General features: G+C 25.2%; 3 protein-coding genes across 6 annotated transcripts; 2 read left to right on the top strand and 1 right to left on the bottom strand.

Annotated features, from left to right (window-relative positions):
- The first annotated feature begins 943 nt into the window (after positions 1 to 943).
- Positions 944 to 11,592, top strand: LOC122501459. Of its 3 annotated transcripts, XM_043610940.1 has the most exons (12): positions 944 to 1,078; positions 1,275 to 1,531; positions 3,184 to 3,328; positions 4,740 to 4,793; positions 5,400 to 5,584; positions 5,998 to 6,118; positions 6,241 to 6,769; positions 6,883 to 7,088; positions 7,175 to 7,412; positions 8,378 to 8,594; positions 8,785 to 8,957; positions 10,798 to 11,592. In XM_043610940.1, the coding sequence occupies exons 3-12, from the start codon at positions 3,195 to 3,197 to the stop codon at positions 10,894 to 10,896; spliced, it is 1,956 nt and encodes a 651-aa protein (XP_043466875.1). In that variant the 5' UTR covers positions 944 to 1,078; positions 1,275 to 1,531; positions 3,184 to 3,194; the 3' UTR covers positions 10,897 to 11,592. The 3 variants fall into 3 exon arrangements, with proteins under 3 accessions (XP_043466875.1, XP_043466874.1, XP_043466876.1); XM_043610939.1 differs by having other exon boundaries at positions 991 to 1,531; XM_043610941.1 differs by lacking the exons at positions 944 to 1,078; positions 1,275 to 1,531 and adding an exon at positions 2,968 to 3,019.
- A 2,592-nt stretch (positions 11,593 to 14,184) lies between these two features.
- LOC122501435 (cilia- and flagella-associated protein 300-like) lies at positions 14,185 to 16,353 on the bottom strand. Of its 2 annotated transcripts, none has more exons than XM_043610885.1 (6): positions 16,216 to 16,353; positions 16,070 to 16,151; positions 15,513 to 15,582; positions 15,247 to 15,419; positions 14,793 to 14,965; positions 14,185 to 14,441 (listed from the first exon to the last, which is right to left on the bottom strand). In XM_043610885.1, exons 1-6 carry the CDS (start codon positions 16,308 to 16,310, stop codon positions 14,255 to 14,257), a joined length of 780 nt encoding a protein of 259 aa, XP_043466820.1. In that variant the 5' UTR covers positions 16,311 to 16,353; the 3' UTR covers positions 14,185 to 14,254. The 2 variants fall into 2 exon arrangements, with proteins under 2 accessions (XP_043466820.1, XP_043466821.1); XM_043610886.1 differs by having other exon boundaries at positions 16,070 to 16,170; positions 16,216 to 16,261.
- An 876-nt stretch (positions 16,354 to 17,229) lies between these two features.
- Positions 17,230 to 19,393, top strand: LOC122501427 (COP9 signalosome complex subunit 8). The gene is made up of 4 exons (XM_043610877.1): positions 17,230 to 17,441; positions 17,622 to 17,692; positions 18,038 to 18,216; positions 18,790 to 19,393. Exons 1-4 carry the CDS (start codon positions 17,385 to 17,387, stop codon positions 19,041 to 19,043), a joined length of 561 nt encoding a protein of 186 aa, XP_043466812.1. The 5' UTR covers positions 17,230 to 17,384; the 3' UTR covers positions 19,044 to 19,393.
- The last annotated feature ends 4,619 nt before the right edge of the window (positions 19,394 to 24,012 follow it).

Consider the following 24,012-nt stretch of genomic DNA (forward strand, 5'->3'; position numbering starts at 1 on the left):
TCGCAATAGTCATTTTTATACTTCAGGTCACTTACGCTCTTTATAAATATTCTCAACTTTGCTTAGGAATCTTTAAATCGAAAGTTTAAAAAAAAAAGTATTCACGGTAAGCAAAATGTATTCACCGTAACCCACCAATACGGTTTTGTCGCGAAAACGCATTCACCGAACGTCTCCACCAATACTTTTTCTCTATTCTGAATACTTTTTTTTTTACTGGGCGGTTCTCGTTCGATCATCGAAGTTAAGCAGCATTGAGCGCGGTTAGTACTTGGATGGGTGACCGCTTGGCAATACCGCGTAGTTGTTGGCCTCCTTTTTTATTCAAAATTTTTTAAATCTTTTTAATAAATTGATTATGAATTATAGTTGCAAAAATTTTTATATTAGACTTGAATTGACCTTTTTTGAATCAGTGTAGAACCTCCCTTAGGGATCATTTATATTATTACAGTTATGGGCCTATGAGTTGGGTGGAGGGGGGGTTGTGACAATTTTTGTAAAAGTTCATCAATAACCTAAAATAATATATAACAATTACAAAAATTATGCCTAATGCGAGTGATTTTGAGCTTTTTTTGTATAAAATAAGTTTACAAACTTTATAGTATCTCATCATAATTAACATGCGTGTTGATAAACTCATGCCGCATGGAAAGGAAACGTTCCATCTGGAATACATATTGTGTATATTGTACGCATGTATGAGTATACTTCTATACACACAACAGTGACGGTCGCTCACATGGCGCAGCCCTTGCTAGACAGTAAACCAGAAAACTATTGCGTGCAAGAAATTGATTTTAATTTCCCCCCCTCCCGAAATTTTCTACAAGTTTAAAATGCTAATAATAAAGATATTTTTAAATTATCATTTAAAAATTCATTACAACAATAAGTTAACTAACGAATAGTAATAAAAAAAAACATGCAATAAAAATAAAAATTTCTTTATAGTGAATATGATATCAGCGCTTTTCTCAACCCCTCGGTTCTCATCGGAACTATTTACCGACCAACTAACACACCACAACTCGCTAGCGACACACGACACACGCAAGAACACTCTTATGAAAACGTGAGAAAAACAAATAAGACCTTATCTTTATTTTTGACTAGACTTTAGCTTCAAATAACTTGTGAATATTTATATAAATGTTTCTATCTTGTTCATTTTTCTCATCGTCGTTTACTTAAAGAAAAAAAAGTACACGTCTAAACGTTATAATTCGAAAAATAATTTTTTGTGTTTTCTGATAATTCTGAATATATAGTCTCGCGGTTATTCTATAATCTGACACTGTGGTCCATGTGGTATTTTGTGATAAAATTTTCCAACAAACTAATCGTGATACTGTAACTACGGATAAGCGATAAAAAAAAATCATTTCGTGTTATAAAGTGCAATCAAGTTTAGTGCAGAACAACCAGTCAATATACTGTTCAATTTATTTTTCAGCATTTTTGTAAATATTTATAAATAGTTCATAAAGTGCCAAGGATGATAAATGTGATAAGGAGTTAATAAAAGGTAGTAAAAATACAGTTAAATAAATGTTAAAAATAAAGCTATTTTCACAAAAATATTTTTTAAAATTTTTTCTTTATTAATAAGTATCTTCTTTTCTTTAATTTGTAAAAGTAATATTTTAAGGGGATACTTCGATTACATTTTAAAATTATATCAAGAAAATCATTTAAATCTTCCATAACATTATTTTTATAGTAATTTTTTAGTATTTTCAACCTAAAAACAATGATTTTTTCAAAAAAATTCTTCCAAAATTGTAAAAATCAATTTTTAATTATTTTTTTAATGTCTTTATAATGTAAAATACCTAAATTAACACAAAATATATTTTATCTGTTTTCTTTTTCATCAGATAAGAATTAAGTAATTTAGCCTGCTATACATATTTTGAGAGAAGAATGTTATTGATAATTTTTATATTTAAAAATTTTTAATTTTATTTAACAATTCTTTTTTATTTTAATAAAAAATTTTTGAAAATATACAAGTTTTTACTTTTTCAAGAAAAAATTTGACAACCGAAACAAAAATAAGTCCAATTTTATTATTTCGTATTTTATACCTATATGAAAAAAAATGTATTTTATTTTGATTTCGTTTTGGTGGAAAAATAAGAAATTTAATTTCCAGTTCTTTTAAACAATTAAACATTTTATTTGAATATATATATAATAATATATAATATTAATAAAACATTAGACTGACAACTACTTAACTTGCTTTCAAAATTTTATTAATATTTCTATTTTAGCTTAATTTTTTAATAACGATGACTATAATAATATTGTAATAATACCAGAAGATTTATAATTTAAATTGTATATAAAATGTAGTAAGTAATTAAAAATTTCCCGCTAGGGTCTACTTCCGTGAAATTGGCGGTCGATTTGAATTTTATCAAAATGAATATAATTTTTTTGATGCGCATTATGAACAAAAATACATTGAAAAAAGATAAAAATACTAAGATTCATATTTTTACTGTGATTACTATATAGTGTTGGTAAATAATAAAGTGTAAATAAGTGATTTGTTTAGTTGATGAGGAATCGTATAACTTCAAAAAGTGTGTTTAGTCCTTAATTATAAAAATATAATTTAATAATATTTTTCAATTAAAAATCATATATTTTATTATTTTACTTTTTATTTTGCTTTCTAAGAAGTTTATTTTTAAGTATCTAACTACTTTTAGATTTATAAAATTTTGAATTATTCGATAACTTGTCCGAATTGCAATAATATTTTACTTTAAAAATTTTCTATACGTACTGACAGCCATTTCTGAAAGGCGACCACAGTTTGACATTGTTACAAGCTATTAAAGAGTAGTAAATATTCAAAAATAAAAGATGAGCTATAAAAAAACTATATACAGCAAAGCCATAAAAAAAATTTTTTTTCTTGGTAAAAAAAAGAATACATTTGTGTTCTTTGAAAGTTATCTGAACCATGTTGCTCCATGATTTTTAAAAAAATCTGCCTAATGTATATAATATTTCTGCATACAATTTATATATGTATAATTGATATTAAAAGATGAAGTTAAAAAAAGTTTTTTTAGTTTTTTCACACATTGTCAAAGACCTTCGAATAAGACGAAATGCGAATGAAAAAGAAAATTTACTATTTAAAATTTTTTATATTTGTAGAAAAGACAATTATGAAGATCATATCATGTTATCTCAGAAGGCTCATAATTGCAGCATTTATTGCTGTTTTTATCTACTGCATCGCCCAAGTCTTCAAATCGGAATTGAAATTTAATGACGCCGATTCGCCTCAGTTGGAAAAACTGTAAGTAATTTTTGCTAAGTATAAATTGTAACAAACAATTAAAATTAATTATTGATTTAACTTCCATGTATAGGGTATAACTGCAGGTATGTAGTCGGACTTAATTTTTAAGTGGTTGCTGATGAAAAACATATTTATAACTTATTAAACGTTTTAGCTACATATCATAAAAAGTGGTTTTTAAAATAAAATACAATATTGATGGTCCCTATCAAAAAACCGGTTATAAGTTTTTTAAGCTCAAAATCATTGCCCTGTAAGTCAAAAATTAAATTGTTTTTAATCCAAATTTTTTGAGAAACATTTTCGTAATCTTTATACAAATGCGAAATGTTTTCAAGAAATTTAAATTTTAAATCCTTTTTTTATTTAGAGGTGGAGAATTTTGAGTCTCAAAAACTTATAACCGCGGTTCTTTGATAGGGACCCTCAATTTTAACTTCAGAATGAAATATTCAAGTAAAATATGTAAAAATTATTTTATAGAAATGTAAAAATTTGTTCTTCTGCAAAACAAAGTAATGTCACATATATATAGAACTGCTTCAATATTAGATCAGAGTTTATTTCAAGAAAGTAATCGAACTTCGTGACCTTGGAAATATACTCAATTCTGCTTTAGAGATTAAAAAAAAAAAACTTTAAACAGTTTAATGAACTCCTAATGAGTCAAACCTTGATCTGATATACATTTTTTATGGGAATTTTTAAATTGTATATTATCAAAGTAACGAATATAATTTTATTGCAAAATATTCGATATTGGACGATATCAGACAGATAAGATAAGACTACATTTTCTTTTGCACTAAATATTAAGAATGAAAAATCGTTTTAAATATAATTACTATATATAATTTTGTTTTCAGCCAAAAGTGCATGAAAGTTTTCCACTTTAAAGATATTTAAGGCAGAATTAAAAATTTCAAGATGGCGGACCTAATGTGTCGTCAAATTCATTGCAAAATTTTCAAGTTCATGCGCACATATTTTACTAATCGTCAAAAAGTCGTCGGATTCATACAAATTTTCTGACTTTGGGAGTTTTTGGGGTCTCTGATTACGAATTTGAAGTTAGATTTTCAAAATTCAAAATGGTGGATCCAATATGGCTGATTACAAAATTTGTCTGATTAAGTTCAAATTCGTTAACCACGGGTTTTTCGGAGCCGCTGATTATGAATCTTGAGTTAGATTTTCTAAATTCAATAATGGCGGATGAGAAATTTTTATTTTCGTCTGATTCAGTTCAAATTCTCGTTACTTGCGGGGGTTCTTTGGGGTTGCTGATTACAAATCATAAAATTTTAATCTTTATCTACATTTTTAATGTTTATGGAAATAAATAATGTGTAAAAAACGTCATAGATCCTGCATTTTGTTAAACTTTTTACAAAATTAATTTTTTCAGTATGCGAATTTCACAAATGATCAATGATGCCAAACAGCAAGTATTATATACAGGGTAAGTTGATAAAATAAGCCTTTTATTACATTTAAATATGATGAGGCATTCTATTTCAAACCATATTGCACTTACAAAAAACTATCGCAAGAATTATTGTACTTTTTATAAGTGAATTTTTATTCTATATTTAAACGAAGTTATATGCTAATTCGACAGAAAATCAAATTAACTTTCTATTTATTTTTTTATTTTTCAAAATTTCTCTTAATTTCGTAGAGAAATTAATTAAAAATTAAACTTGAAAGGTGAATGAAATTTTTTTGGTCTTTGGTTGGTGGAACGATTTGAAAAATAATACCTCATATAAAAACGGTAGAATTCGTTTACATTAATTCCGCTTAAATCAATTGTTTATATAGTAACAAACATTTTTGATAACAAAGGTAGCAAACTTTTTTATCAATTTCAACGTATTGATTGTATTTCACAAAGTGGTATATTAACATTATATTGATGTACTACCCCCGACCATATTGTTTATGCTCTTCTTTGTACGATTAAGACTGTTTTGTTCCCTCAATATCATTATAAATGAATTCTACTGTCCATATTTCTACCCTCGTTGATAATACAACAAAGAAAACAATTAATATATTCTCACAGAAATGGAGCGCCGGCATGTACATTTCCTGAGCTTGATATTTTGAATCCAGAAATAATGAAGTTCATCAAAGATGTCAAACCGTTGGATTGCAAGATGGACGATTGGGTCACTGTTGAAGGGTCGAAATTGCAAATTTCAAGTAAAGCCAAAACTCGTTATGGAGAAATAACTTGTGCTTTTAAAGGTAAATTTTAATCTATGAACCTTCTTTTCAACCTCTAAACATCGGAATGTGGATTTTTCCGCATTGTTTTCAGGTTCAAAAGAGGGTCTAAATTTTGACTCGGGATGTGTATCAAGTCTATTTAGCAATGGAGGAACTTTCATAAAATTTTTGTTTCATTCGGGTGATTTTTTAAGAACGGAACATCCACAAAAACTTTCTTAATTTATTATTATGTGGTAACTTTGAGCTACTGTAGCTTTTCAGAAGATTTGACCGAAAACCATTTTCTGTACAAAAAGCGCGGGGTACTTTTTTTACATTATTTTTTATTCTAATTTTTTAGTATGATGTCAAGTTTAGTTCAGAAATTTTTTTTTGAAAACCTACCAATGTTTATTAATAAACATTTTCGATGTTTGATGATTTTACAGAAATCATCAGGGAGGACGATTTCGAAACTAGTTTTACGGATTCAGTTGAATCAAACGATGTTTATATTTTAAAAGAAAGTGATTTTGCGGACGTCAAATGTGAATCGCAGAGTGGGAGACAGTGAGTTGTTTTATTTTTAAGATTTACCCGTAATAGATTCATTTATTATACTTTTAATGAATTTCTTAAATTAATAGAAGGTGTTTTGAAATTGAAATTATTTGTTAAAAACTATTTAACAGATGGCATAGTGTATTAGCGGGAATAAAACAGAATCCTTCAATGAAAGCTGATCATACATGGAATAAAGTTCCTGATAAGGGTCTTAAATTAAATGTACTTATGTTTGGATTCGATTCCCTGTCAAGAAACACATTTATTAGAAAATTACCAAAATCGTATCATTACTTGAAGACAAATTTAAATTCTCTCATACTGGAGGGTTACAATATTGTCGGTGACGGAACACCTCAAGCTCTAATTCCAATTCTTACCGGAAAAATCGAACTCGAATTGCCAGACACAAGAAAACGAATGGGATCAAAAGCGGATTTTGTCGACGTTTATCCACTCATTTGGAAAAAGTACAAAGAAAGCGGTTACATCACTGGTTTCATGGAAGACGTTCATCATATTGGTACATTTACATATCGACTCAAAGGTTTCCAACAACAACCAACGGATCATTATATGAGAACATTTTATTTGTCCGCTTCTTCACTTTTTAAATATTCGAAACGGTTTTGTTTCAACGGAATTCCACGTCACATGGTAGGAAGTGCAGAGTTATTATTAATTGTTGATATAAGTAAAAAAACATTTAAATCTCAAAGAATTTAAATTTAAAAACATTTAAATTATAAAGTTTTTTATAATTATTCAAGTTGATGATGAATTACATGCAAGCAATGTTTGACGAATATCGGGACCAACCAAAATTTGCATTCGGCTTTCACGGAGAACTCTCGCATGATTCCTATAATGATATTGGTGCTGCTGACGAAGACGTTTATCAGTGGCTTAAAAATTTGAACAATAATGGACATTTGAATAATACAATTTTAATATTCATGAGCGATCACGGACACAGGTAATGATGTGAACACATATTTTATTTATATATTTCAATATATAATTATAAATGTCAAATGCGTAATTTGTTGCGTAATTTTTTAGATTCGCAGAAATTAGAAATACTGTACAAGGCAAACAGGAAGAGAGACTTCCATTTTTCTCTTTCACATTTCCTCCATGGTTCAAACAAGTTCATTCGCGGGCCTATGCTAATTTTGTGTACAATACAAAACATTTAACAACGCCTTTCGATATTCATAAGACTCTTGAGAAAATATTAGATTTCGACAGTCCTAAGGAAGGTGACAAAGGGGATCGCGCCATCAGTCTCTTCGATAAGGTAATCAAAATATTTTTCGTAAAACATTAATCATGAAAAACTTAAAAAATGAAAAAAAAAAAAATGAAAAATTTCTTGAACTTGAGATTATTGAAGATGTCGATGTTAAGGTTATTAGAAAAAATTACATTTTTTCGTAACTTTCAACAATATTACGTGTTATTTTTTTCAATCTTTAAATCTTATAAATATGCTTTTTGTGTAAATATCGGTGTAATCATTTTTAAATGTCGATCGATTTTAATATGAGCCTTTGGTACACAAAGTATGTACTTAAATAGGTAAATAAAAAGTGTCCAAGTAATATATAAAATATTGTTAGAGTCTGAGGTCACGCAATTCTGAAATAAATTTACTTGGAGTGATACTAAAACCGAATCGACACTAATTTTATAGGAGTTTAACCACTTTACACGTATATTATTAGTGATTTGTCTATACACACTACTTGGGTGAAAATAACTTGACCGCATTTCATATAAAAATATCCAGTGGATTTTAAAAAAAAATTTTTAAATTAAATTTTTTTTTTAAAAATCGATATGGGTATTAGTAAAAAATTTCATATGCGAATTTCAAAGTAAACTTATTTTTAAAAATGTGGAAAACAGTAAATAAATCCCCCCTTAGGCTCTCGAAATTAGTATTCATCTCGAGATTATGAAGAGCTTTAGTGATAATTTTTTTAATTAAAGGTTATTTTAAGTAATTGAATTCTTTTGGGAAATTTTTTAAATTTTTCAATAATTGAATTTTGAAAATTTGTTGAAAATTAATTTGTTTAGAAGAATTTTATTAAAATTTGTCGAATTTCAATTTCAACTATTAGAGTATTTAAGGTTAGTGACTAATTTTTAAAAAGATGACAAAACTTAGCGTCGACGCCAAATTGATAAATTTAAAATAGTGACATTTTTTAAATTTAAACAAAAAAAATATACTAATTCTAAATCTTTAACGTTTAGATTCCTCTAGAGCGAACATGTGCCGATGCTTTTATAGAACCTCATTGGTGTGCTTGTCTTAATTGGCAAGAAACCTCAATTGATGATCCAACAGTGATGGAGGCTGCAAATTATTTTCTTAAATTTTTAAATTCCCACACCAAAGAATACCGTAACATATGTGAGAAACTAAAATTAGCAGATATTTTATGGGCTGCTAAGTTAACACCAACAAAAGGTATGTAAACAATTTTTCATTATTTTCCATAAATTCTTATTCTATTTATCTATTTTAATGTGTCCCATTTTTTCACTATTTTCAACAAATTTTTATTCTATTTTCATTTTTTTTTTCCAATTTTTCATAATTGGACAAAATTGAAATATTTTCGTGTTTTCAAACAATAAGATTTTCAACATTGCTGCAGGCCTTTTAAACTTTCAAAAGTCAGATGATCTTGACGGATTTGTCGGTGACTTTTCATCGAAAACCAAAGTGAAAACAGAAATGTACCAAATAAAAATAAAAACAGATCCTGGAGGCGGACTTTATGAAGGAAGTGTTACCCACAATTTGAATAACAATTTATTTTCCATGAAGGTCAGTACAAACATTTTATTATTTTAAATCTTCTAGTTTTTTGAAATCTTTATAAAAGTATATTTAAAATTTTCTTATTAATTTTATTTATATCAAATTCATCAGTTGAACCTAAATTCTTTGAAAATTTTACATTTTTTTATAATAAATTTTTTAAAAAGTTATTTATGTTTGAAAATCAGGCTTCACACTCGTTGATTATTATTAAAAAACGTACTTAGCGAAAATGAATAAAATCCACAATTGTGTACATCAATTTTACAAAATTTCATTTATTTAGAAATTCTTCAATTAAATAATTATGTATTAGAAAATAAAAGCTTCAAATAATTTCAACAGCATTGGAATTAAAATTATTGAAAAAAATTAATTTTTGCAGAATTGTTAATCAAAAGAATGAAAAATTCATATTTTCAATGATTTGAGTTTGAAAACTTTTCAAAATTCAATTATTTCTAAAAATTGCTATTATTTGTAACTACTCTACAATTCAATTTTTTCTTTTGTTGAGATTTTTAACTAAAATTCTTCTATAAATACATTATTTTTAATAATTAATTAAATGTATTTTAAAACATTCGATAAATTTCAAAACAATTTGAATTATCGAAATTTTTCAAAAAACTAAGTTCTTAAAAATTTCTAATTAAATTTATTAAAAATTCATATTTTCTGAATTTAAAAATAATTGAAATTCTGAGAAGAAAATAAAAAATTTTAAGACAAAATTTATTAAAACAAGAATAATCTTTCTTCAACTGATCCTTTATGCCGATAAAACATTCAGCAAAACAATAATTGAAAGCTTCATAAAATTTTATTAAAAAAATAATTAATTGATATTCTGACACAAGAAATTTATTAAAAATTTTAAGAACAATTGAATTCTTTCGAAAAATTCTGTTGAAAATATTAATTGAATTCATGCGGAAAATTCAAAATAATTGAAATTCTGCAAAAAAAAAAATTATTAATTAATATTTTTAAGAACAATTGAATTCAAATAGTTTATTAAAATTGTATTGAAAATAATTGAATTCTAGCAAAGAATTGACATTTTTAAAGAAAAATTTAAGAATAATTGTATTATTTGGAAAAATTTTATTGAAACTAATTTTGCTAAGAATTTTCTTACAATTTTTGAAAATTCTAATTATATTCTTTTTGGAGAATTTCTTTGAATTTTTTTTTTATAAATAATGGAGTTTTTTTTAATAATTTTAATTAAAAATTTTGAAAATAATTGTATTTTATGAACAATTTCTTTCAAGTTTTTAAAATAATCATGTTGGTTAATAATTGGAATTGAACATTTAATTATTGAATTTTATTAAAATTTTAGAAAATAATTAAATTTTCTCGAAATATTGAATTGAATTTTTGCAAAGATTTTATAACGAATTAAGAAAAAAAATTGAATTCTTTCGTGAAATTTTTTTTGAAAATAATTGAATTTGTGCAAAGATTTTACTATTTAAAAAAAAAATTGAATTGTTTCGAAGGATTTATTAAAATTTTAGAAAATAATTGTATTCGTTCGTGAAATTTTATTCAAATTTCGTTTACAAATAATTGAAATTTTGCAAAAATATTTAATATTCATAAAAATAATTGAATTCTTATGAAATAATGTTTATTAAAATTTTTGAAATTAATAAAACAAGAATAATTAATTAGTAAATTAGTTAGTAATTGAATTTTTTTAAAGTTTGAATCTGAAATTATTCGAAAATTCATATTTGAAAATAATTTTTAGTAAATGAGTGCAAAGCCTGAAATATTTGTAAATTTTTCCTCTTTTTCAATATATTTAAATAAATTTTATGATTTTTACTTATAGATAACAGACGTCAGTCGAATAAATATGTACGGATCGCAAGCAAGATGCGTCGAGAATCATTTGTTCGATATGCGTAAATACTGTTATTGCAAAGACTAACTCGAAGGCTTACAACTAGTAACAGTGGCATTATTAAAATGTTACTGTGCACAAATGTGATATCAGAAAGTATTGAATTTATCTCGATAATTAGTTGTTTATTTATGACTGATTTTGTGCAGAAATTTAAAAAAAAAACACTTTTTACTCCGCAGAAAATTTAACAACAATTAATGCATAATATCAATAATAATATATCATAAAACAGAAACGATCTCTAACTTTCATTCATAGTATATGAATGAATTACATGAGTAAGAATTTCTGATACGTGCCACCTAAAACTTGAAAATTTTTATTTCTCCCTAAATGTTAATTTTTCTGTAGAATTTTACATGAAAAATCACTATGTAAAAGGATTTTGCAAAAAAATTATTTTTACTCTTCTTATTAACAATTGAAAATTTTTAATCCTTTTACATAGTGATTTTTTATATAAAATTCTACAGGAAAATTAAAATTTAGGAAAAAATTAAAATTTTAAAGCACGTTTCAGAAATTTTTACTCATATACAAAGTTTGAATATATTTCATAAATACAATATAGAATAGAATACCAATTACCAATAGTAAAATTGTATACAATAGTATACAAAAAAGTGTAAAAATATACAGTCAGTTCGTATTATTATTACTTTTTTTTGTATATAATCGTAATTGAAAATGAAGTAATGAAAGTTGAAAGTTTTGCTAACATTTCGTTTTACAGTTTTTCTCATTTTTCAATTCAGTTTTGTTAATGAAACAAAAAAAACAAGAAGATAAAAATTAAGAAAAGAAAAAAAAATAAAATTTCCTTTTTGAAACACTCGATTTTAAAACATTCTACCCAATCATTATTTAATATAATTTGAGAACAATTATTACAACTAGTAATTTTCTGTAGCTTTTAAAAAAACTGATGACAATAATTATGTACTTATTATTTTTTAATTAAAAAAAAAACTCATTTTCAACGTAGCAAAAATCTATTATTTATATTTTATACACAATTCTTAAATTAAAATTGTAAGAATTTCCATAAAATTTTTCTTTCCTAAAATATTCATAATGTGACGAAATTTTTCTTATTGCTCAAAACTTAATTTAAGTTTATTTCCATTTTAAATCTAATTGGAAAAAAAATTCTAATTGCATTGTTTTAAATTTGAAAAAAAATTTTATTCGTAATTTTTAACTAAATTTATTCGAAATTTACACCATATTACCTAAAAAAAAAAATTGTGAATAGTTAAAATATGTCAGAAATAAAAATTCTTACCCAATGATCATTCATAAACAGATAAAATCATAAACGAAATAGAAAAATTATATGTAAATTAACAAATTGTAATAATTTACCATTAATTTAGAAGATAAATCATATAGAAATAACTAAATGTCAAGAATTAAATCGTACGATTTAATATAAAATTCGCACAACTACTTAAAATTGTGTAAAGTATTAAACGTCATATCAATATTAAAGTAACAAAAAAATAATTCACTTCAAATTAAACTTTTTTTTTTAATAATTGGCACAGAATTTCTCAAACGGATCACCTGAAAAAAATTTTATTAGTTTATTTATATAACATTTTGGTTAAAATTATATAATAATAATCGAGATAATCTGTTAAAGTAGGATTCTTAGGAAATGTTTAAATTTCAAACAGTTTTTGAATTGAAATCTTTGAAATTCTAATTGTTGTAAAAGTATATCGATATTTAAATATAAAAAATGATTAATTTGTTAATTTCCTTAAAAATTAAAAATTTTTGAATTATATTATTCAAAGTTACTTTCACATTGAAAGTATATTGAAATTTAAAGCAATAAAAGAACAATAAGTATTTAAATATTTATTTTACAAAAAAGATTGAAATTTCAAAGATTTAATTTGAAAATTCTGAAAAAAATTAGGTTCTTGAAAAATAGTAATTAAAATTGTTTGAACATGAATTTCAAGAATTTTTAAATTGAATTCTTTGATAATTAAAGGGATGCAAAAGTATAAAAATATTTCAATTTTTATTTGAAAAAATTACTAATTACATTATTGTTTTTTAAAAATTCTCTAAGTTTTAAATAATTTTATTCAAAAATTTAAAAAAAATAACTATTAAAAACGAATTTAAAAAAAAACAAAACTTTGTTTCATGACGAAGGAAACTCTTTTTTTTATTTTTCAATCGGTCAACTGAATCTCGAGAGAAATATTTTTTTATTTAAAACTACAAAAAAAGTAAATTGCTAATAACATCCACAAAAAATTTTCTTTTTTGTTTTAGAATTTTTAGACCCTTTTTGTTACCATTTGAGGAGTAAAAGAATCAGTTTCGGTTTTTTTCGGTAGTAAAAAAATTTTTCTTAGGTGATCCGTTTGAGAAATTCTGCGATCCAATTTGAAAATATTGTTACAATATAGATTTTATCCTTAAAATGTAATGTAAAAATATTACTATATATATTTGAAGAAAAGAATTTTTTAATTATTGAAAGTAAAAGCAAAATTCTTCTAAATAAACACGTAAAATTTGAAGATATATACATATTTTTTATTTTTTCGTTGTTTTAATATTTTATTGGTCATAATATAGTACCGGTCAAGATATAGTACCTAACTTTAAAAAAATGGTTCATTTTCATCTGGTTTAAAAAAAAGAATTCTTTTTTGACTCTCGGAATCAATGCTAAATTTAAATAAAACTTATAGAAAAATTGATACTTTATGCATAATATCATTGATTGATCCAAGAAATTAAAAATAGAAAGTCAAGAATGTTTTAATATTTAAAATTATTGAAAATATTACCAAAGGCCAAATGTTTTTTATATATTATGAATATTTAGATTAATAACACTTAGTCAGTACACAGAGAAAAATATAAAGTAACTTTTCCTACTTTTATAGTAAAACATTAAATTTCTCTTTTACTGCTTTCGGAGTAAATTTGGCTACGTTCGAAGTAAATTTTACAAATTTTTACTTCGTTGAAAGAACATATTTGTAAAAATTAGTAAAATTTACTTCGAACGCAGGAAAATTTACTCCGAAAGTATAGTAAATGTTACCAGAAATATTTTACTATAAAAGTAGTAAAAGTTACATTATATTTTTCTCCTTGTATGTCATAACCAGAAACTTTAGTTGCCAATTATTGTAATTACGATAAACAATCTTTATACCTGTAGAATTATTATTGCGATGGTATTTTTATATGTAAATATTGTAAACTTATACTCTTTCATCTTCTATAGTTGAAACATACTACCTCACTCAATAAAGCTTATAAAAATGCCTGTCATAGAATAATTATGTGTGTCAAATTTTATTTATTCTATCATCGAAAAGATGGAAGGTGAGCTTTTCAAAATTCAACAACTAAATTGATGAAGTACAGTTGTAATTTGTCTCGATGAAGGTTCTATTAATAAGAAACCAAGATTTTGCTTGTGAGAAGGATTTCGTGGGAAATATGATTCACCTCGGGAATTTTTCACTTCTACTTTCATCACCATTGTAGTTACATGCAATTCGTGTGTTTCTTCTTGGATTTCAACACTGAAACAAAACCGTAAATTATTAAAAATTTTAATTCCTTCCAAGTTCGCTGTTATATAATACAAAAAATCAAAGAACCCCAAAAAATGTCTATATATTAAGTTTCAGTCAAATAAAAAAATTTACCATTTTTCAATTTGAAGATAAAATTTTAGATTTATAAAAACTTTATGTGGGATCTAAATTATTTTTACTAACTTAAAGTAGAAAATATTTTTTTTATATTTAAATTTTAAACTTTATTGACAAATATGATTTGAAATATATTTTGATAATAAATATATTTAAATATTTACAATTATTTTGAATTAAATAAACAAAATTATTATTGTAATATTATTTTTTCTATACCTAATTAGGTCCTTATAAATTGTTTTTGTTGTGTCCAAATAGTGTTGAATGTTGTCTTCATATTGACATAAAATTCCACCCAAGACTAGCATTTGAAATATGACAAAAATGAATTCCTCTCGTTCATTTTGTGTATACAAGCCGTATTCGTCACTTGATTCATTTAATAACATCTTTCAAAAAAATTATTATGTTTATTAATTTCCATGTATAACGGGATTCTATACGAAAAAAATGACTGTAACTGTACATGTTTTTTTTTAAAGTTATTAAAGTATGTATAATATTTTCAAATGATTAAAATAAAGAAATTTAAAAATATTTAATTAGAAAAATTATTCAAAAATAATTTTTTGAAATATTTGTCTATAAACAATTAATAAAGTGTATGGGACCCTATATAAATAAATATTTATTAAAATTAATAATTTATAATGAAGCATTTAATACATACCACTCGAAGATTATCAGCTACTAAAAAATCTTCAATTTCTTCATCACATCTTTTACGAATGGCACCAGATTTATGAACAATATTATTGTCAGAATTTCTTAATTTGTCAAAAAATGCCATACTTAAAACTGAACATTGAAGTTGTTTAACTTCAACAGAAGAAGCAGTTATTTCTGTATTGACAAATTGTTTAAATTTTTCGATATTATATTTTTGATTTATTAAAATAAAACAATGTTCGCACAAAAAATAATTTATAATTATACCTTCAGGAATCCACTTGTTGCCATTTTTAAGTTTCAATGCTTTCGCTACAGCTTCATCTTTAAAAAAGGCCTGTAAAATTATAAATATATGTGACGCGATCTGAAGAAAGGGACCTTAGAAGCAAATCATTTTGAGGTTGGGTTAGAGTTACTTTTTTCTTGTTTGAAAGTTTCTTTTTACTTATTTCGAATTAAAATCAGTGTTTATTAAATATTTTAGTTTTAATGAAGACTTAAACTTCAATGATTTATATTGACAGTTGATCCTTTTTTTGTATTTTCATTTAAAAAATTGCAAACATAACCTATAATTTTTTGCTTCTAAGGTCCCTTTCTTCAGATCGCGTCACATATGTTATTTGTTAGTAAATGAAAAATAAAATACTTTTTTATAATTCATTTATTTGCTCGCAATTAAACAAAACATAATAGTATATAATAAATATATAATAGTAGTATATAATAATAAAGGGATTCCCCCTATTTGGTTATTTTTTGTTATCATAGAGAATTTTTTTTTAAAGAAAAATATAAAGGAGATATTTAAGTAGAATTACCTCCACTAAATGATATTTGTGGTATGAATGAAATGATTCATTGAATGCGAAGTTTTGAATGTTAATGTTATCTTTCATGCCCCTGGAATGTAAAAAATAGTCTTGAAAAATAATTTTTTAATAAATTTTCTACCCTCTTTATTTACCACTTCATAAGTAATTGTTGTATATTCTTGTCGTGTATTCCATTATAAGTTTTATTTGATAGAGGCACAAATGTAAATACTGGTTCAAGATCCATTTTCAAATATTTTCAGTTGCCATGGGAATTGGGGAACATGATTGCCAACCTTTTCGATTTTTTAAGGCTAAAGGCGCTCGCACTGCTCTACTGCCTGCCTGCCTGCAGGTCGTCATGGTAACACATAAGAGTAAGAGAGTCAGAAAATTTAAATTAAATGTTTTTTCTCCCTTACTCTCATTGCGCCTGCCTGCGCAGGCAGGCAGTAGAGATGAGACTCATGAGAGAGTACCGTAGATTTTTATACAATTTTTTTTTCAAAATTTGCTTGCAAGTTGCTCGTGGACTTCAAAATTATAGAATATAGACAGTTTCGAGCAGTCAATATAAAAAAACCACATTGTAAAGCGTAGCGTAATCTATAAGCAACTTGCGAATTTAAAAAAAATTTTTCCTATTTCGGAACTTTAAGAAAAATTTTCTCTTTTATCAGATATAAATAACTAAAAGAAAAATTAAAATTAATTATACCCAAATTAGAAAAAAATTAATTTGTTTATAAAAAAATAATTTTGTTAAAATTAAAAATTAAAAAAAAAGTTTTTTGCATTACTTAAAAGTTAAAGAAAAACCAAAATTTACTTTCTTTCAGAACTTTTTTCTAAACTCAATACTTTCAAACTTATAAGCTACTGAAAATAGTGGTTTACTTTTAAAATTCCGAAAATTCATAATTCGAAAATTTGGGCAATTGTACAAAAATAAAAGAATACGTATTTAATATTTTTCTGTATAAAAAACGAGTTAAAAATATGTTTAACCGATTTTAAAATGTCATAGAACAATTTCACGTGGAATTACCCAAATGTTTCTTATGCTCGGACGCACCCTTATGCTCCTTTCATTTTATTTATAATCCGTGCAACCTGTGCTACACGTCCCTGGTTTCTACTGCATTCATCTCTCCATGAGAAGTCACCTTTAATTTAAATCATTTGTTTTTCGAGGAAAACATCTCGAGGTTTTTGTGTATCCAATAACAAAATAATCTGACAATTCTTTATTTTTCGTTATTTTCGAATTGTCAACGATTATTTAGCTTAGGAATAGTATTGAAATAATTAATTCTGCATTATGGTTTTAAGTAAGATAAACGGCGTTCTTAGAGAACTCGAAAGAGCCGAGTTGGAGGTGAGTAGAGTTGCTTTATTTTAAGTTTATAGGTTATATTTTTTATCAAAAAAGAATTAAATTACTTAAAAAAAGTAAACTAGGTTTTTATTAGTATTTATTAATTTCAGAAAATATTAATAGTAAATTAATATTTTATTACAAACATATTAGATTAATAATTATTTATATATTTTATAGGCAGAAGATGGAGTTGTTAGTTCACAAGTTTATACTCGATTACTTGCTATATATCTTTATCAAAATGAATTGTAAGTATTTGATAAAACTAAACACAATTAATTTTCAATTGAATTCCATAAAATACATTTAATTATTTACAATCTAGAACTTTTTTTGGAAATTTAACGCAATTACATTAATTTTCACCTATTTTATTTATTTTGTAAATTTTTATTTGTGAATTTTTAATAAGTATTTTTAATAAAAATTTTAGCTTCTAAAAATAATGAACTCTAAAAAACTGTGACTGAATTTAATTGAGCGATATTCATAATTTAACAACTACGTTATTAAATAATAGCAATTAATTAATTAAAACACAAAACAATGTATGCTTTGAATTTTAAAATTAAACATTTTTTTTTTTATTGCAGGTGTTACGCCAAATACTTGTGGAAGAGAATTCCGGATAGTGTGAAAAGCAGTAGTGCGGAATTATGTCATGTTTGGACTGTTGGTCAGCATATGTGGAAAAGAGATTGGCCTGCTGTTCATGCTGCTCTTAACGTAAATTGGAGCGAAGATGTAGATGAAGTCATGAATGCTCTCAAGGGTAATAGAAATTCATTAGACACGTTAAAATGTTCTTTAAAATTTGAGAATTTTAAAAATTCATGTAAATCGAATTTTAATCGAATTGCTTGAAAAATGTAATTATTCTTAAAAATTCTATTGAAATTCGCCAAAAGAAGTCAATTATTTAAAAAATTTATCGATAACATTTTTTATTAGAATTCAATTTTAAGAAACATTTAATTATTCAATAAATTATTTATTTGCATTTTATTTGTATTTAAATAATAGAATTCTCGTAGAATTTTCTAATAAAAATTGATTTAAAAATGAATTTTAGTTTAAGTTGTAGACAATAATTGAATATAGAAAGCATTATTGAGCGTGAATTTTTCGAAATAATTTAATTTTGAAAAAGTTTCATATTAAAATCTTTGAAAATCTGGAAATTCGTAAATAAATGTAACAAAACATTTTTTTTGAGTAAATTGATGGGTAAATTTTTTATTTGTTAATCATAATTTTTTTAAATTCCCTAATTTCTAATATTCTTAATTTTATTAAAAATTGTGAAAAAATACAGACTATTATAATTAATTGGATTACATTTTAGAAAATGTCCGTGAACGTGCCATGGTACTCGTATCGGAAGCATATTCATCTTTGGACGTCGAGATCTTGGCTGGTATGACTGGTCTTTCAGGAGAACAAACTCAAAACTTAGCCCTTGAAAGGGGCTGGACCGTAGACGGAACTATGATTCAACCTCGTAAACTCGACCGAGAACAAAGTACACCAGCTCAAGAGACCCTTACTGAAGAACAATTGTATAAATTAACACAATTTGTATCTTTTCTGGAAAACTAAACGACTAAAATCATTCATCTAAAGAAGTGATGAGTTAAAAACTTAACAACAACGATGAATAATTACATTTCTGTTTTTTTTCAAACTTACATGAAACATTTGGAAGATTTTCCGATATTTTGTCGTGTAATTGTTATTTTAAAGGATGTTCATGTTGAAGAAAGGTGATAACGATGTGATCCAATTTGATGAAGAAAGTTGGTATTTGCAATTCATCTTTACCATCAGGATGAGCAGCATTTCAGGTGAATTTATATTCTGTAATATTTATACTCTACTTTAAGAATAATTTTAATACATTCTGAAATATAAGTTGTGTAAAAAATAAATTGTTGAATTTATTAATTGGATTTGTATTGTCACATTTTTTCCGCACTGCTGCTGCTTAACTAAGTCAGAACAAATTAAATTTTTACAACTACTGACAATAAAAAATATCATTAAAACGTTTCTTCTGATAAATTCTAAAAGTATTTTTTTAAATGCATTAGATATTTTTTTGTTTTGTTTTTCAATTTAATTTAGTAGTGGTCCGACGCTTTATAAAGTTTGTTGTATCAGTAAACACCAAGGAGGTAGATTTTAATCATTTATTATTAATATTATTTATTATTAATATCAAAATTATTCTGTTCCTGTATTGAATACTCTTTTCGAATACATTCACAATTCGGAGAATGAATCTGGAACAAAACTCCAACTCATTCGAAAAGTATTAAATGGAAGTGATCTGTACGGCGGAGGTGAAAATGAAACACTTGACATGAAATATATCGAAGAAACGTATCAGTACATCATTAGTAGTGCTCTATTCTCACACTATACGGTCACATACACGGTTATTTGGGTTTTATCATTAATCAAGCAGATGACATAACTTATTTTTAACTTAAGGAAAACGTATTTTATCAATTATCGCAAGATTACATCACTTATGATTATTGTTCCTCATCACACGTTAATTTTATCAACTCACTAGTTTGACAATTGAAAAAGTATTCAATGAACATGTTTGGTCAATGTTTCCAAACAATATGGAAATAATGGAGATTAATTACATATACGCAATGATTGGTTTAAAAATTGTTCGTTCTATTTAAGGCTTCTAAATTTGAAGCAGCGAAAAGTCGCTGATTCACCAGCCCAGAGTATGCAGCTGATGAAATAGCGTATATACACTGATGAAACAGCGTATATGCACTGATTTTCCAGCGTATATACGCTGTTTCATCAGCTGCATACTCTGGGCAGGTGAATCAGCGACTTTTCGCTGATTCAAATTTAGAGAGAATCAAATACAAAGTTCCCGTCATTCTTGATTTAAGTGAAATTGATATCAGACAACACTTCAAATTGAATAATCCCAAAACAGGAGAAATATACAAAACAAACTTTCAAATGCAAGACAATAATGTTCTTCGCGATTAGACCGTCTTTATATTGAAGGAAATGTAGCCAAAATAGAAGAACTATCTAATTTTTATGCAGATCAAACTGGAATTGAGTTGCATAACAAAATATTTCATCCTTTGTCCCTAATATTTTTAATATGACAGAGAATGAGAACTTCGAGAAGCAAAGGATTAATTCAAACAAAACTAGCAATGAACATGATACTCAAATCTGTTCATCGTAGTTCATAGTGTTTATAACAACACTTCGAATGTTTCACCGAGCAATAATTATTATTCTCGTTTATATTATAATAAGTCCGGGGGAGATGACCATATGGAAGAGATGGTCAATTCAAATATTTTACAGAATTTATAAATAAATATCACTTATGGATTATAGTTCAACCTTTTGTGACTAATAATAAATAAAAACAACAAATTGTTGAAGAATAATGAAAATGTAAGTGTTATCCTTTTTCAAACACTTACATCATGAAATAAAAGTCACTTGTTAAATGCACAATATTTTCTTGTTTTGGAATTAGTTTAGAAAAAAATTCCATCAAAACGAAAATCATTTTATTTTTCCTAAAAATAAATAAAAATTATCATTGGTATTTTGAATTTTATAAAAATAAATTATACCTTGTAAATTGGATAAATTGATTAATTAATTGGCCAAATTGAATAATTAAAGACCCTAAGTGATTGGTGACTAAAGATAATAAGGCGTTCTGTTTTATCAACCGAAGCTGATTATCTAGCGAGCACTAGCGAGGATAAGTGAAACATAAAAATATTAGTACGCCTGGGACTTACTTTAGGAAAACGGAGCGCGCGTGAAATATATTATTTAGATTGTTGAGAGTGCTGCTTGTCACCGCATTGTTATGGGGTATTTTAATTCTAAAAACTCGGCCTTCTGCCGAATACATCAATTGTTCAATCAAAATTAAAGTTTAATAAATTGAAAAATTATAATATTCATAAATATAAATTCAGTGATAGTGTAATAATTAATGTGTTGATCTCCTTAACCCCACCCCCTCTTCGCGGTTTGTTAGGTATGTTCAGGTATGTTCCTAACAATTTCCTAAATTAGTCTGGCTTAATTAAAAATTTTAATAAATTAATCTTTTGGATATTTTCATGTAAAATATCCTGGCGCTAAAAAATAAAATATTTTCTCTAAATTAAAAATTAGTAAATTCAAAGTATAAATAACGTTCATTCCTAATCTATTGTCAAAAAGTTGATTGATTTTGGTTATAGATAAAAATTTAAAATAGGATTAAAATCTCAAAATAAATATTTAAATTATTCAAAAGTATTAAAATAATATTATTAAAATAAAAAGAATGTTATAACATATATACACGGGCATGAAGCGAATTTGGCATTTCTACTAGCTTCTGTGCATGTCGGGTTGCAGAAGAATTGTTTGCGAGGGATGGGCTTTCCATTACAGAAAATGTAAAAAGTCTTTTAATTGATTATCGCCCCTGGAATCGAGTGCAGTAATCCGCGTGTAAAATCGAGTGATGTTCAAGACGCTGATTGGTTAGGAGAAATATACATACATTATAATAATCGTAAGTTCCTTTCCGTTAGCAAATTATCTACATTCATTTGTTTGTTTTGAAAATTAAATTTTGTGGATTAAGTATTGGCATTTTTTATTTTTTAATGTCAAACTTTTTAATGTGAAAAATACTTTACTTATTAAATTGTCTCGAACCTTTGGTAAAAAATCTAAAATTATCAAAAATTCGAAAAATTTCAAAAATCCAAATTTCTTAAAATTCAACATATTTTCTCCTCTTTTATGGGATTTAGCTTCATTATTTTTGTGCTTTTGAAAAATACTTTACTTATTAAATTGTCTCGACTCTTTGGTAAAAAATCTAAAATTATCGAAAATTCGAAAAAATTCAAGAATCCGTTTTTCTTAAAATTCAACATTTTTTCTTCTCTTTTATGGGATTTAGCTTCATTATTTTTGTGCTTTTGAAAAATACTTTACTTATTAAATTGTCTCGACCCTTTGGTAAAAAATCTAAAATTATCAAAAATTCGAAAAATTTCAAAAATCCGAATTTCTTAAAATTCAACATTTTTTCTTCTCTTTTATGGGATTTAGCTTCATTATTTTTTTGCTTTTGAAAAATACTTTACTTATTAAATTGTCTCGACCCTAAGGTAAAAAATCTAAAATTATCGAAAATTATCAAAAATTCAAAAATCCGAATTTCTTAAAATTTAACATTTTTTCCTCTCTTTTATGGGATTTAGCTTCATTATTTTTTTGCTTTTGAAAAATACTTTACTTATTAAATTGTCTCGACCCTAAGGTAAAAAATCTAAAATTATCGAAAATTATCAAAAATTCAAAAATCCGAATTTCTTAAAATTCAACATTTTTTCTTCTCTTTTATGGGATTTAGCTTCATTATTTTTGTGCTTTTAGAAAATACTTTACTTATTAAATTGTCTCGACTCTTTGGTAAAAAATCTAAAATTATCCAAAATTATCAAAAATTCAAAAATCCAAATTTCTTAAATTTTAACATTTTTTCTTCTCTTTTATGGGATTTAGCTTCATTATTTTTGTGCTTTTGAAAAATACTTTACTTATTAAATTATCTCGACTCATTGGTAAAAAATCTAAAATTATCGAAAATTATCAAAAATTCAAAAATCCGAATTTCTTAAAATTTAACATTTTTTCTTCTCTTTTATGGGATTTAGCTTCATTATTTTTGTGCTTTTGGAAAATACTTTACTTATTAAATTGTCTCGACCCTTTGGTAAAAAATCTAAAATTATCGAAAATTATCAAAAATTCAAAAATCCGAATTTCTTAAAATTCAACATTTTTTCTTCTCTTTTATGGGATTTAGCTTCATTATTTTTGTGCTTTTAGAAAATACTTTACTTATTAAATTGTCTCGACTCTTTGGCAAAAAATCTAAAATTATCGAAAATTATCAAAAATTCAAAAATCCGAATTTCTTAAAATTCAACATTTTTTCTTCTCTTTTATGGGATTTAGCTTCATTATTTTTGTGCTTTTAGAAAATACTTTACTTATTAAATTGTCTCGACTCTTTGGTAAAAAATCTAAAATTATCGAAAATTATCAAAAATTCAAAAATCCGAATTTCTTAAAATTTAACATTTTTTCTTCTCTTTTATGGGATTTAGCTTCATTATTTTTGTGCTTTTAGAAAATACTTTACTTATTAAATTGTCTCGACTCTTTGGTAAAAAATCTAAAATTATCAAAAATTCGAAAAATTTCAAAAATCCGTTTTTCTTAAAATTCAACATTTTTTCCTCTCTTTTATGGGATTTAGCTTCATTATTTTTGTGCTTTTGGAAAATACTTTACTTATTAAATTGTCTCGACTCTTTGGTAAAAAATCTAAAATTATCGAAAATTATCAAAAATTCAAAAATCCGAATTTCTTAAAATTCAACATTTTTTCCTCTCTTTTATGGGATTTAGCTTCATTATTTTTGTGCTTTTAAAAAATACTTTACTTATTAAATTGTCTCGACTCTTTGGTAAAAAA

The sequence above is a fragment of the Leptopilina heterotoma genome, unplaced genomic scaffold (genome assembly GCF_015476425.1).
Source record: "Leptopilina heterotoma isolate Lh14 unplaced genomic scaffold, ASM1547642v1 Lhet_21, whole genome shotgun sequence".
NCBI classification, from domain to species: domain Eukaryota; kingdom Metazoa; phylum Arthropoda; class Insecta; order Hymenoptera; family Figitidae; genus Leptopilina; species Leptopilina heterotoma.